This window comes from Lottia gigantea (assembly GCF_000327385.1).
Source record: "Lottia gigantea unplaced genomic scaffold LOTGIsca_52, whole genome shotgun sequence".
Lineage (NCBI taxonomy): Eukaryota > Metazoa > Mollusca > Gastropoda > Lottiidae > Lottia > Lottia gigantea.
The window spans coordinates 38,880-55,130 of record NW_008709781.1 but is presented as its reverse complement, the minus strand read 5'-3'; the positions used below and the strand labels follow the sequence as shown (position 1 = coordinate 55,130).

The window sequence follows — 16,251 nt, the reverse complement described above, 5'->3', positions numbered from 1 at the left end:
AGTGGGGTTATGCTTTGAAGCATAATTTTCGCCTAAATGTACTGACCTAAACTTTATTTTGCAATCTTGAATCTTTCAATCTTTTAAAATTCAATTATTACACCAACTTGGGCATTCATAATTTGAAAGCTATTGAAAGAAATATTTCCAGAGATTTCCGTTCAGCTTTCAACCTATTCAAATTAAAATGTTGTTTTGAATATTATTGCGAAATAACAGGTTTTCAGTCATATTATTGTGATAATGATGTTTCGATTTATGAATACACTCATTAATATTAAAAAGGGAATTTCTTGATAAATTTTCAACTTTAGACTATCATTCGTAGCCTTGAAAATTCAAATCATGTCAGCAAAATTTTGAATCACTTTGATTTTCTCAAGGTGACCTCTGCAGAACTCCACTTGCAATTGAAACTTCAAGGTGACCTCTTCAGAATTCCTTTCACTATTCAAATTTTTCCGAGAAGTCACATGGATGTTTGGGTATAAATGGACTGAAGAAGTGCAATATTGGTCACAGAATCCAAATAGAGACTTATAATAAAGGTAACTATGATTCGTTAACATCAATTTTGACCAAAAAATATATTTTTGATAATTTCTTTTAATTGTTTAAATGATTAAACAAAATTTAATATTAGTGTATACTATAATTACAGTAAAATATGAAAGTTTCCTCTTACATCTTAGTATTATTTCACCTTGTTGGTAAAATTTTGTTATTTGGAAAAATGCTTATTGGAAAACTTCAGCAAAAATAGGCAATGAATCATCTTATAATGTTGTTTTTTAGGATTAAAGATGGGTTTGTTGTTAAAAATTTCGCTCTTGGCTTCTATTGTAGTCTATGTCTCTGCAGGAGCATGTAAGTAGCCTATCTATCTTGTTTTAAAGGAATACTACCTCTTAAAATGGACATAAAATCTGAAGTCTCAAACTTGGTAGATAGCGTAGATATTTATAGGCCTTCATATCTGTTGGAATTACCAGGTGCCATGACTAAAAAATAGGATCTCTATATATGACAATTATATCCACTAAACTTAGTAATTATTGAAAAACGCTTCTAACCATGGTAAGTTTACTGATATGACTCATTCTGGCCAAGTTTAAAAATTTCAATTTTTGGTCATCCTAAGAGGTAGTTTACCATTAAATTTTCTCCGAACGCCAAAGTCCATCTCAATTCCATTTATGTGATTTTCATAGATGAATGCAATGACAATGATTTACTCTTTATCAGAGCTTACTCATCTATGCTTCACAGTAATTCTGAAACAAAATTTTCTTAGTTTACCATGTGAATTTATTATACTTTTTTGTTAGCAAATTGTGTGATTGGGAACTGTCCCTGTAACTCGAAGGTAATAAATCTAAACAAGCCCTCGAATCCTACCAGAAATGATTTCACTGTTTGCTGTCAACCAACTCCCGAAGAACCTTGCAGCGAATACATATCAGCTGGTGATGCTACAGAAACTGATAATGCGTTTTGTAGTTGTGCTTATACAAGTATGTAATATCTTTTACTCAAAATATTTAAATCGATTATATTATGCGCGATATCAAAATACGCCCGAATTTTTTGTCGCCAGTCCGTTCAAGTCGACTAATTCCAGCGATTGATCAATTTTATCCCAAATATCGCTTGATGCTTGAAGTGGTTGTATATCCAGTTGCTCATGGAAAATAACAATGTCCTTTATTTGTCTAATTATATATCTAACCAATTTGTATAACATTTTTTTTTCCAAATAGAGGTTTTTGGTGAGTGCTTACGTGGTGACGACAAGTGTCACGATAAGCGAGATGGACCTTCACTAAATGGTATGCCACTATGTTGCGAAGATCCCAATAAACAAGCTTTTGCAGAATATATTGAGACCAATGACACCTATCACTGCAGATGTAGTAAGCATATTTTTTTATACCAACCAAAAAACCATATTTAATTCATGAATTTATTTGAATTTTTATATTCGCAAGAGACTTTTGATTTTGTACTTTGCATTGTGTAAGTTTGTTACTTTTGTATGAGATATAAAATATCAATATTAAAATTGAATGTGCAAATATAGTGCAGATATCAAATTGTTATATCTTTAGCACAATAACCAAACGCTAAAATATTACACTGTTTTGCATCGAATGGTTATGAGTAATTAGATATTAAATAATATATTTTTTTACTTGCAGGACAAGCATGTAAGTATTATCTTTAACTTCTTTCCTAAAATAAATTATTCTGTGAATAAGGCGTAACTAGACAAAACATGAATATTGAAACTGTATGACATATACATGAATATCAATATGAGTAAATGAGTAATTGCCATTACTGAATGTCCTCATTGCACACTGCATGTCGTCACTAGTGTCTACAGGATACAAATGGTACGGCGTGAACTCCAAATATTCAATTTATGGGTTTTTTTTTTTTAGCTAACTGCTTAGCAGATGGTGACTGCACTTGCAACACCAAGACCATCAATACCAAACCTCCTGGTGAAACACCCAAAACTCAACAAGTTTGTTGTCCTGCATTTGATGGCACACAGTGTAGCTCCTATTTAAGAGTTGGGGACTCGCATAATAGCTCGATCCCTGCATACTGTGACTGTGACTTTGCTCGTAAGTTATGTTTATAGTGTTTATCCTCTCTGAGATGTATCGATAAAACTGATAGTAGCCATACCATAATGTGCTTTCTTTTGCACAATATTTTACGTTATTCTGATTCTCGGCAGAAATGTCGTGGTTATTTTTTGCGATATGCCCTTCTCTGAACGCCATGAGATAATTTACTTCCGCATTTCTAATGTATAGGTGTAAACTCTTTTCAGTATGATAATATTTATAATTTTCAGGAATAAAGGGGAGCTGTTTGAGAGGCGAACAGTGTGCTGGTAGTGATAAAGTGACTGGGGCCGACCTGAATGGTATGCCAATTTGCTGTGCCAACAGTGACCACTATATCAGTTCAGTTGGGCAAATTCCAGACTCTAGAGATTTCTCCTGTACTTGTGGTGAGTACAAGTTATTTAAACTATCTTGAAAAGACAAAATGGTCGATTAAACTTTGATGAATCATTGCGACTTACAGTATTCTACATCAAAAGGGGGTTTATAAAAAGTTTCGTTTTGTATGTGAATCGGTTATGTTTAGTTTTAGTGTAATTGCAAGAAATACACACGTCTGACTGGCAATTTAAAAGGTAATAGTAATCAACAGTTTCGATATTCCATAGACAAATTAATGGTGCTTTTTTGCTAATTTTGTATCCTTTTTGCAGCCCCAATGCAACCTCCTCCTAGTAGTTGGTATGGAAACTGCTTGAGAGGAAATTCTTGTTATGGGAAGGATTTGATTGGTTTATTCAATGGCGTACCGGTTTGTTGTCCCAACCCTAGTTTGACCTACGACGGTATAAGTCAAGTGGGGTCAGTGTATGTATGTTCTTGTGGTAAGTTCACATTTAATAGTGTTCATCTATGGTATCTCTGTGATCACAGAATACTACACGTTGGGCTCGATAGTTCAGAATGTCTTGACGAGACCATAAAATAAGGTACCGTAGTTGGTGTCGATAACGTTACAGCACAAGCCCAATCGTTCAAAACACTTTATGGCATTGTGCAACTGGCTTTTTTTTGTTCAGATTGTTTTTTTTTTTAAAGGGATTGTATAGAAATTTTCTAAAAAAAAATTATGTTTATCGGGACACCGATAGCATCACTTTGCACCTTTCAATCAGTGTTTGATGACGTCACAAATCGCAAACTAATATTATGCTTTATCACATTATCACATAAGGCGATTAGTGACGTCATCACATAAAACATTTAAAAAACCTCTTTACAATCCCTTGAATAGAAGTCTCTCTTTCATTGTGAAAGTCGAATAAAAGTTTCCTATTTATTTTCAGTTTAAATGCAAGTCAGAAAGCTATTTCTACGGCCGAACTCATGTGTGTTTTTAATTAGTTTCATGAAATAAACCAATTAACATGCTTAACGTTGTCATATTTGAGCTCCAATATCATAAGTAGAATGCCAGGTGTCAGGTGTCACGAGCGAGTACCTGCTCCTCGATCTGAATCTTATGCTGCTTAGTTTGGTTAAAGTTGACCCTAAGAATTGGATTATTACATTCTAATTTTTATTGGGTATAATGTAACCTAGTCGTATTAGAAATTTTTTCTGCAGATTTCAGAGCTCTCAGGAATACATAGAATATATAATCGACCCAAACCCTAGTCAGAAACTTGCTGACGCTAATTTTTTCTTCAATATCATTATTGTACTATGTCCTAATCTGATGGTTGTCGCGTGCCTATACCTTCTGACCCACCCACCCCAGACGTCCGTGGTTCCTGTAATTCCACAAAAAGTGGGTGTTTGGTGACGCGACTCAGCGCAAAATATGCAGTATGTCATTAGATGATTAGTCATCAAACACTTAATTTAAGTGAAGTTGCAGGAACCACAGATATATATTTTTCAACCCAGTCATTCAAATCTACTGAAATATAAACGTATCAATTATCGCAGTTCACCAATATCATGTGACCAGTAGACCCTATACTCTTATAATTTCATTAACGAAACGTAGAAGAGACGGTTTTTGAAAAGTTAATGATGACGATACCGAGAAATTCATTTGGTTGGTTCAACAGGACAGTGCTTCTTCACAAGGGAGAAATTGGTAGACCGTGGGGAGGAATTATTGCTGGAGGCGGCAGAACGGAGAGTAAATGGGACGTGATGACGTAATTCACCCGGATGAAATGTTTCCCCTGTCTAGGGCTTTCTCATACGTCAATACGTCAGCGAGTTCGCCACTCCGTCAATGAGTTCGCCACAACATCAATGAGTTCGCGACTCCGTCAAGGAGTCCTTCGACCGTCAGTGCCTCACGTCAATGGTTTAGTTAACCCGACAATGTATCAAAGTTTTGTTTTTGATCCATTCTTTGATTATTTTTACATTTTAGGTGAGTTTTTTTCCATTGACATCAGACAGTCATAAAATTGCCCCAACCTTTCATTGGAGCCAGTCCGTTAATTAATACAGCGCTTCTTCATGCGTCGCTCCGGCATTGGTGTCAATGGATCCGTCATTCCGTCATTGGCTTTATCCGTTATTGCCGTCACTTCGTCAATCATCACAGTGACGGAGTGGCGAACTCACTGACGGAGTGGCGAACTCATTGACGGAGTGGCGAACTCACTGACGTACTTGTCCCGATATCCATTCAATTCATCAGGACATTGCCACGTATTAAGACGTAGGGATTGTCTTTTGATATAAAAAATAATCAAATATAGTAGTTCAACAAATTAGGTTTATTTATGATGAAATACAGGAACGGCTTATAACACAGTTCAAATCAAATCTTCTCACACCATGAAATCAATGAATAATATTGATAAAGTTACAAGCTCACTGTAACTGCGACTGAGAACCGCAACTGGTTAGAAAAAACAGTTCCTGATTGTAACTTCCAAACTGCTGTCAAACCAACAGAACTCACAAAACGAGCTAAATATTAACAAAAAGTTTTTATAGCATCCATGTGCTTATTTTCAACAGGAAGTTCTAATAATCTAGGAACACTAGTCTTTTCCTCCAGACGTAAATGCCAATTCAATAGACAATATAAAAATGCAAGATTATCCAGACCAATTGGATTTAGACCACAAATATTAAATTATTAATAAAATTGGAATCAGACCACCAATATTTTCTTACATTGAAATAAACTTAAAATGGTAGCCACAGTACTGACGTATGAGGAAGCCCTAGCCACGGTAAACATTCCATCCGTCATTCGTCGATGCTACCTTACAAAATTACGGGGCTCTATGTAAATAACAAAGCGAAAGAATACAGGATTAAGTTTCGGAAGTTTCGGTACTAGTAACGGGCTTGACGAAAACGTCGACTTACTGACAGACATCATTGATGCTCTGATGCATTCCTTAAGTTTGGCAAAATGGCTGAAGTGTACTGACTGAATCAATGTTGCATTTATTTTTTCGATTTCTTTTGTAATTATTGGTGTTTCGTATTCTGTAAGGTAGCATCGACGAATGACGGATGAAATGTTTTCCCCTGTCTAGGGCTTCCTCATACGCCAGTACGTCAGTGAGTTCGCCACTCCGTCAATGAGTTCGTCACTCCGTCAATGAGTTCGCCATTAAGTCAATGAGTTCGCCAATACGTCACTTGGATGATTGACGGATTAAGCCAATGGCAATGACTGACGGAGCTACCGATTCATTGACGGAGTGACGGATGAATAAGGCGTGTATGCTCAAGGGCTACCTCTTACGTCAGTACGTCAGTGAGTTCGTCACTCCGTCAATGAGTTCGTCACTCCGTCAATGAGTTCGCCACTCCGTCAATGAGTTCGCCACTCCGTCAATGAGTTCGTCACTCCATCAATGAGTTCGCCACTCCGTCAATGAGATCGCCACTACGTCTCTTGGATGATTGACGGACTGACGTCAATGACGGATTAAGCCAATGGCAATGAATGGCGGAGCTACCGATTCATTGACGGAGTGACGGATGAATAATGCGTGTATGCATCAGGGCTACGTCAGTACGTCAGTACGTCAGTGAGTTCGTCAATCCGTCAGTGAGTTCATCACTCCGTCAATGAGTTCGCCACTCCGTCTATGAGTTCGCCACTCCGTCAATGAGTTCGTCACTCTGTCAATGAGATCGCCACTACGTCACTTGGATGATTGACGGACTGACGTCAATGACGGATTAAGCAGATTCATTGACGGTGTGACGGATGAATAAGGCGTGTATGCATCAGGGCTACCTCATACGTCAGTACGTCAGTGAGTTCGTCACTCCGTCAGTGAGTTCGTCACTCCGTCAATGAGTTCGCCACTCCGTCAATGAGTTCGCCACTACGCCATTGAGTTCGCCAATCCGTCACATGGATGATTGACGGACTGACGCCAATGACGGATTAAGCCAGTGGCAATGAATGACGGAGCCACCGATTCATTGACGGAGTGACGGATGAATAAGGCGTGTATGCTGAAGGGCTACCTCATACGTCAGTACGTCAGTGAGTTCGTCACTCCGTCAATGAGTTCGTCACTCCGTCAGTGAGTTCGCCACTACGTCAATGAGTTCGCCACTCCGTCACTTGGATGATTGACGGACTGACGCAAATGACGGATTAAGCCAATGGCAATGAATGACGGAGCTACCGATTCATTGACGGAGTGACGGATGAATAAGGCGTGTATGTCTGATGGCTACCTCATACGTCAGTACGTCAGTGAGTTCGTCACTCCGTCAACGAGTTCGTCATTCCGTCAATGAGTTCGCCACTCCGTCACTTGGATGATTGGCGGACTGACGCCAATGACGGAGTGACGGAATCATTGACGGATGAATAAGGTGTGTATAAGCCCTGGATTATGTTATACGTAACTACGCCAATCCGTCACTGGGAGTCAGGGCTACCTCATACGTCAATACGTCAGTGAGTTCGTCACTCCGTCAATGAGTTCGCCACTCCGTCAATGAGTTCGTCATTACGTCAGTGAGTTCGCCACTCCGTCACTGGAGTCCATCAATACGTCGATGCTACCTTACAATTTTATAACTTTTGTTTTTAATAAGTTCTTAAACGAAAAACGACATTTGACGGAGTATTTAAATCAAATCGTCTATAGAACATGTCAAAAACTAAAAAAAAAATTTCGTACAAATTGGGGAATATCTAATTTCCATCAGTAAACGAAAATAAGATACAAGCTAATGACTTCGATTTTCGTGTTTTTAAAGCATCGTAACTCGTTTCTATTATTGTATGAACCTATATCAACATTCTTGCAGGATATCGATCTCAATTTGCTTATGGGTCGTGCAAGTGAAATATCTTGTATGTAGGCTATACAAATAGGCCAGAATTTTAACAATTCTTGGTATGTTTACGTATAATTTTGTGTACATCGTTTTATTACTTCACCATCTGCAAGTTTCTTATATATTACTTTCAGTTTTTGCGATGGTTTAAAGGGAATTACATGAACCTCAGACGTCCTATTGGAAATTTGAATGGTGAAAATTGATCCTTTCAGTATTCCCAATACATAACTTTGGACAATCTCTTTAATATGGAACAAATGATGTGAAAAAATTTGTAGTCATAATCATATTGCATTTTTAATGAAAAAAGACGTTAAACTCCAACACTTGAATTGTTGCTTCTGAATGCGTTAGACAATATTTACATTATGCATTTGTAAGTAACAAGCCATATTGAAATGTGCTGTGATCAATGGAGATATTATAATATTTTTTTAAAAACAAAAGAATAAATGAGATTAAAGCTGCCATCACTCGTTTGCCATGATTGTGATAACTGTGAAAATATATATTTTTTCAAAAACTTGTAATATCTTATGTCGAATTCTGGTATTCTTTTTTTTTAATAAAACAAATAATAAGAAAACTGTTTTGTCTTCTAATAGTGCCATAAATTTTTTTTATTATACTTTCACTATACCAAAATCGCGATAGATTTTTTCATCGCTTTCCTAGATTCCTTGAACATTTTTTTTTTTTTTCAATCTGTCATTGACGTTAGTCCGTCAATCAATGCAGTGACATAGTGGCGAATTCATTGGCATAGTGGCGAACTCATTGACGGAGTGGACAATTCACTGACGTAGTGGTGAACTCATTGACGGAGTGGCGAACTCAATGACTTAGTGGCGAACCCATTGATGGAGTGGTGAACTCATTTATGTTGTTAAGTATGAAGCAATCCAGGGCTGAATACCTAATTTATTGGCATTCAGTTTTAGCATTCCTTTAGGTTGAATTGAAAGCCCCCGGACTTTATTGATATCTGTCATTGGAGTCAGTCCATGAATACCTCTTCCGTCATTCTGCTAAGGATTTCGCCACCCCATCAAACGGCCCGTCACTCCGTCATTGCCTTTAGTCCGTCAATCATCCCAGTGACGGAGTGACGAACTCACTGACGTAGTGGCGAACTCATTGACGTAGTGGCGAACTCACTGACGCACTGACGTATGAGGAAGCCCTAGACAGGGGAAAACATTTCATCCGTCATTCGTCGATGCTACCTTACAAGATTACAGGGCTCTACGTAAATAACAAAGCGAAAGAATACAGGATTAAGTTTCGGAAGTTTCGGTACTAGTAACGGGCTTGAGGAAACCATCGACTTACTGACGGACATCAGTGCTGCTCTGATGCATTCCTTTAGTTTAGCGAAATGGCTGAATTATACTGACTTAATCAATGCTGCATATATTTTTTCGTTTTCTTTTGTAATTATTGGTGTTTCGTATTCTGTAAGGTAGCATCGACGAATGACGGATGAAATGTTTTTCCCTATCTAGGACTTCCTCATACGTCAGTACGTCAGTGAGTTCGCCACTCCGTCAATGAGTTCGCCACAACGTCAATGAGTTCGCCACTCCGTCAATGAATCCTTCGACCGTCAGTGCGTCACGTCAATGGTTTAGTTAACCCGAAAATCTTATCAAAGTTTTGTTTTTGATTCATTCTTTGATTATATTTACATTTTAGGTGTTTTTTTTCATTGACATCAAACAGTCATAAAATTGCCCCAACCTTTCATTGGAGCCAGTCCGTTAATACAGCTCTTCTTCATGCGTCGCTCCGGCATTGGTGTCAATGGATCCATCATTCCGTAAGTCCGTCATTGGCTTTATCCGTTATTGGCGTCACTTCGTCAATGAACTCACTGACGTACTGACGTATGAGGAAGCCCTAGCCACGGTAAACATTTCATCCGTCATTCGTCGATGCTACCTTACAAAATTACGGGGCTCTACGTAAATAACAAAGCGAAAGAATACAGGATTAAGTTTCGGAAGTTTCGGTACTAGTAACGGGCTTGAGGAAACCATCGACTACGGACATCAATGGTGCTCTGATGCATTCCTTTAGTTTAGCGAAATGGCTGAATTATACTGACTTAATCAATGCTTTATTTTTTCGTTTTCTTTTGTAATTATTGGTGTTTCGTATTCTGTAAGGTAGCATCGACTAATGACGGATGAAATGTTTTCCCCTGTCTAGGGCTTCCTCAGTACGTCAGTGAGTTCGCCACTCCGTCAATGAGTTCGTCACTCCGTCAATGAGTTCGCCACTCCGTCAATGAGTTCGCCACTCCGTCACTTGGATGATTGACGGACAGATGCCAATGACGGATTAAGCCAATGGCAATGAATGACGGAGCTACCGATTCATTGACGGAGTGACGGATGAATAAGGCTTGTATGCTGAAGGGCTAACTCATACGTCAGTACGTCAATGAGTTCGTCACTCCGTCAATGAGTTCGTCACTCCGTCAATGAGTTCGTCACTCCGTCAATGAGTTCGTCACTCCGTCAATGAGTTCGCCACTCCGTCAATGAGTTCGTCACTCCGTCAATGAGTTCGCCACTCCGTCAATGAGTTCGCCACTACGTCACTTGGATGATTGACGGACTGACGTCAATGATGGATTAAGCCAATGGCAATGAATGACGGAGCTACCGATTCATTGACGGAGTGACGGATGAATAAGGCGTGTATGCTGAAGGGCTACCCCATACGTCAGTACGTCAGTGAGTTCGTCACTCCGTCAATGAGTTCGTCACTCCGTCAATGAGTTCGCCACTCCGTCAATAAGTTCGTCACTCCGTCAATGAGTTCGCCACTACGTCAATGAGTTCGCCACCCCGTCAATGAGTTCGTCACTCCGGCAGTGAGTTCGCCACTACGTCAATGAATGACGGAGCTACCGATTCATTGATGGAGTTACGGATGAATAAGGCGTGTATACGTCAGTACGTCAATGAGTTCGTCACTCCGTCAATGAGTTCGTCACTCCGCCAATGAGTTCGCCACTCCGTCAATGAGTTCGCCATTCCGTCAATGAGTTCGCCACTCCGACACTTGGATGATTGACGGACTGACGCCAATGACGGAGTGACGGAATCATTGACGGATGAATAAGGTGTGTATAAGCCCTGGATTATGTTATACGTAATTACGTCAATCCGTCACTGGGATGATTGGCGGACTGACGTCAATGACGGATTGAGCCAATAACGCAGTGATGGATGAATTAGCTGTGTATCAGCCCTGGACTGCTTCATACGTCATTACGTCAATGAGTTCGCCACTGACAGACTGGCATATTCTTTCGTTTTATTTTAAGAAACGCTAGTATTCATCATTTTGTAAGGTAGCATCGACGTACGTCTTTCTAAAAATTTCGTTTTGATTTCGTTTTGTGATTATAATTCATTAATATTACATTTTTTGTTCGGTAGCATTGACGATTGACGTTATGATGGAATCACTGACGTGAGTGGCGACCTCATTGACGGAGTGACGAACTCACTGACGGAGTGACGGGTGAGGTAGAATTAATTGGTCACTGGGATGATTGGCGGACTGACGTCAATGATGGATTGAGCCAATAAAGCAGTGATGGATGAATTAGCTGTGTATCAGCCCTGGACTACTTCATACGTCATTACGTCAATGAGTTCGCCACTGACGGACTGGCATATTCTTTTGTTTTATTTTAAGAAACGCTAGTATTCATCATTTTGTAAGGTAGCATCGACGTACGTCTTTCTAAAAATTTGATTTCGTTTTGTGATTATAATTCATTAATATTACATTTTTTTGTTCGGTAGCATTGACGATTGACGTTATGACGGAATCACTGACGTGAGTGGCGAACTCACTGACGGAGTGACGGGTGAGGTAGAATTAATTGGGATGAATTTGAATTTTTAATCTGCCAGATTGTCGTCATGAAACGCCTGGAATCGTCATGAATCGCCTCTAATCATCCTGAATCGCCCCTATTTTTTACCCGATCGAATACGGACCAATGGAGTATGGCCCATGCCATGAGTAGGGGTAATCGGGGCCAAAACATTCTTTGGAAAATGTCCTCATAAGCAAATTTGAACGACCGAAGATCTTTTACTTTCGGTTTCCTGTGCCTACATTTCAAGTTATCGGGACTCAATCGGGTCAAAAAAGAAGACAATTTGAGGCGATTCAAGACAACAATCGGGCCGATCAAAAAAATATATCATCGGAGACAATCAGGTTCAGATCGGACCGATTGAAAAGAAACAATCCTTGGCGAAATGGGGATATTATACAAAAAACGTTACAAAAGAAAACGATTTCAAGTTTTTCAACTTTTTTACCAAAAGTAACTCCGAAACTCATAAAACAGCTAGTCAAATGTTGCTAAATCGTGTTATTCATTTTTAGATACCAGTGAAGGTGGCATGCCCAAATATTGTGCCTAACTTGAAAGCAACTATTCTTAGCTCAATGGAAGTTTTCTATGTTAAGAATGACAGTAAATCTACTCTGCTTCATCAAGCTACATCTAGATGAACAAGACATACATTTTAAACTGAGACTTTATTGTTGGAACTATTTGACAACATATAATGCCAATTTATCGTCTTTCACGTCTATATTATATCATCTAAATTGTCTTCTGCATCATTTATCTTTTTACCCATTTCTTCAACACCTTCCACTTCGTAGATATTATCCCCAAAATCTGTTACCTCATCGATTTCATCAATATTGTCGATACTATCTGCATTCTCATCATTTATTTCATCGATATTGTCGATACTATCTGCATTCTCATCATTTATTTCATCAATATTGTCGATACTATCTGCATTCTCATCATTTATTTCATCGATATTGTCGATACTATCTGCATTCTCATCATTTATTTCATCGATATTGTCGATACTATCTGCATTCTCATCATTTATTTCATCGATATTGTCGATACTATCTGCATTCTCATCATTTATTTCATCAATATTGTCGATACTATTTGCATTCTCATCATTTATTTCATCGATATTGTCGATACTATCTGCATTCTCATCATTTATTTCATCGATATTGTCGATACTATCTGCATTCTCATCATTTATTTCATCAATATTGTCGATGCTATCTACATTCTCATCATTTATTTCATCGATATTGTCGGTACGATCTGCATTCTCATCATTTATTTCATCGATATTGTCGGTACGATCTGCATTCTCATCATTTATTTCATCGATATTGTCGGTACGATCTGCATTTTCATCATTTATTTCATCGATATTGTCGATACTATCTGCATTCTCGTCATGGATTTCATCGATCTTGTCTACGTCATTTTCAAATATTTCTCGCGGGGAAGAATTAGTAGGCCCAACTGTCACAGCCTTAGAAAACACTGAAATAGATAAAGGAAATCAAAACATAGAATTATCAATTTTGCAGTTTTCTTTCTATGGTGCCTCACAATCTCACAACAAGAAACTCAGTTAGAACAAGTTTCATGGCCACAAAAAGTGTGAAATGAACAAAATTAAATCAATACCGTTTTAATTTTAGTCATAATTTTACATTGTTACTAGTGATAGTATATGATAGTGAGTGACAGTAGATGATGATAGATGACAGTAGATGATGAGATGACAGTAAATTATGATGGTAGTTGACAGTGTATGATAATAAACGACCGTAAATGATGGGATTCGAGTGTATATAATGGTGGGTGACAGGAGATGACGGTTAATTGTGAGGGGATGACAGGAGATGACAGTAGGCCTAAATTATGGGGGATGAAAGTAGATGATTGTGGGGAACAGCAAATGATGGTAGATGACAGTATATAATGGAGGATACGAGTAGGACAAGGGGGTGACAATAGTGGACATTTCTTAAATACGAGATGACCAACTAGAAATTAACTAATTAATTTCTAATTACGAAACTAAGTAATATTTTTATTACATTAATGTCCTGACCCAATAGCACGGTTCCGTCTTATAAACATAAATTAAATGATGAAGAAAGAAGTATTAATTTCGATATATCGGAACTAAAAATTATTTTCCAAAATATGTTTTTTTTTCTTCAAGTTGATTCATGCATTTTATATTTTAAAAGCCATTACTATCTTAAAGGTTTGCGGAAATGTTTATGAAAGCCGCTTTGTTAGCTGGTCGGTGGGTGTTGGGAAACTGCTGTACGGAGTTAACAAAAATAAAGATTAAATTTGAGAGAAATATGCGTCCTACTTATTCTGAAGCCTAAGAAAACGAGATATCATTTATGCTAGTTTAAACTTTTCAATAAGAACACTATTAACTCTTTAATTAGGCTGCCTTGGTTAGACATTTTGTAAAATGAACCATAAATTTGGGGGTTTTCCTTCACTAATGTGTTCACACAATGGAATCATTCTCGTTTAAGAAGCCCGAATTTGTTGTCTATGAAAGGTCATTCTATTCCCCAAACTATTTGTACAACCAATATACGTTGTATCCACAAAAGGCGATAGTATATATAACAAACTCTCTAGCACCTGGCATATTAGTTTTATAAATATAGATTTAATTAATTAATTAATTAGTTAATTAACCTATGGTTACCAAAAAAATATCAAATCTTACCTTCATGAAAAATAATAAAATTCAATATACAAATCAAAACCTTCATCTTGCTTGTTTGTAAAATTAACAATCTTTAAAACATAAGTTTTACCTTAAATTCAATATGAAAACTAACCTCCCTTTCGAGAAAACTAAATTGTTTTTAAGATAATTCTGTGGAAATTTTTCAGATCCGGTTTTAAATCACAAGTAAAAAATAGCTTGATTTTCTTAATATTGCGAAATGGATGCATTAGTCATCTGAATTTCGAATAAACTATTTGTAGAGTGTTTTGACTTGCAATATAGAAAATGATCTTTTTACAAATAATTCAAATTTCAAACTTGCACACACGACATGCATGGATAACATTTAACACGTAGAACTATTGTTAATATGTTTCGTAGTTTATTGATACGGTATACCAAAAAGCGCTTCTCCTCTCTCAAACAGTATTTGCGATGCGACGATAGCATAGATAAGTCTTTTCTCTGAACCACTGATGCCAGATTTTGATTCGAGATGGTGCAAAGAATTATAGTCAAAAGAATTTATAGTTATGATCAGAAATAACGCAACTTCATTTGGTTTATGTATTTTAGCATAACAACATAAAATTTTGGTGGGTTACTATGTTTCAATTCAAATTCTTGTTTCAACTCTAATGACTTTAACAAGGACGCTCTCAATTTGTTCTGAACAAATAAACTATAAGTTACTTTTGTTACGGTAAGTAAATATAAGCTATGTACATACACAAATACATATATTTTCTTGATACCCTGTTGAATCTGATATCAGAAAGTGTTATTCATTCACGCATGCACGAATATTAAAGGGACGTTGCGCTTTTTATGTAGGTCGAAATTTTTTTTGCTCAAATTTTGAAAACTGAACAAATAAACTATAAGTTACTTTTGTAACTTATTAGTTAGCTAAAGCATGTCCAGATTCTGAATCCCTTAATAATTGTGCTTTACCAGATATGATAATTGAACGAGTTTCGAAAACATGGGCAGTAAGAGATTTGAGATATTTTTCAATTTATTTATTTTTGACAGGGATCATTATGGTGGCCCCTGAGCGCCATAGCTGTTTTATTAATTTATTTATGAAAATACCTTTCTTTTGAATTTGAATTCATTTTTATTTCACTTTCATTTTGTTTTTAAATTCATTTCGTTTTTTATTTTACTTTCATTTTGTTTTTAAATTCGTTTTACTTTCATTTTGTTTTTATATTCGTTTTATTTTCATTTCGTTTTTTATTTTACTTTCATTTTGTTTTTAAATTCATTTTACTTTCATTTCGTTTTTACTTTTTATTTTACTTTCGTTTTGTTTTTAAAATCATTTTACTTTTTATTTCACTTTCGTTTTGTTTTTAAAATAATTTTACTTTTACTTTCATTTCACTTTTTATTTTACTTTCACTTTCGTTTTGTTTTTAAAATCATTTTACTTTTACTTTCATTTTCGTTTTTTAAAAAAAATTCTTCTTCATTTACTGCGCCATAGTGTCCAGATTATCCAGTCACACTTTTGTCTATCATCCAAGTGTTAGAGTAATTCCCCTTGAATGTGGTCGTGCGAGAATTAAACTCTCCTTTTTATACGCCCACATGAATATGTGGTCGTATATTGTCGTCGCCCCTGTCCGTCGGTCCGTCCGTCCGTCGGTCCGTCCGTCAACATTTCTTGTGAGCACTATAGAGACTACAGTTTTCATCTGATT

At 37.1% G+C, this 16,251-nt stretch overlaps 2 protein-coding genes across 2 annotated transcripts; both read left to right on the top strand.

The window, feature by feature from the left end:
• Positions 1-1,074: 1,074 nt before the first annotated feature.
• LOTGIDRAFT_165516 (hypothetical protein) lies at positions 1,075-5,719 on the top strand (the record flags this gene model as incomplete). Its single annotated transcript, XM_009062559.1, has 7 exons — positions 1,075-1,077; positions 1,763-1,913; positions 2,199-2,207; positions 2,445-2,633; positions 2,870-3,028; positions 3,296-3,466; positions 5,595-5,719. The coding sequence occupies 7 exons, from the start codon at positions 1,075-1,077 to the stop codon at positions 5,717-5,719; spliced, it is 807 nt and encodes a 268-aa protein (XP_009060807.1).
• A 6,689-nt stretch (positions 5,720-12,408) lies between these two features.
• LOTGIDRAFT_219142 (hypothetical protein) lies at positions 12,409-13,281 on the top strand (the record flags this gene model as incomplete). Its single annotated transcript, XM_009062558.1, has 1 exon — positions 12,409-13,281. The coding sequence occupies one exon, from the start codon at positions 12,409-12,411 to the stop codon at positions 13,279-13,281; it is 873 nt and encodes a 290-aa protein (XP_009060806.1).
• Between the last annotated feature and the right edge of the window lie 2,970 nt (positions 13,282-16,251).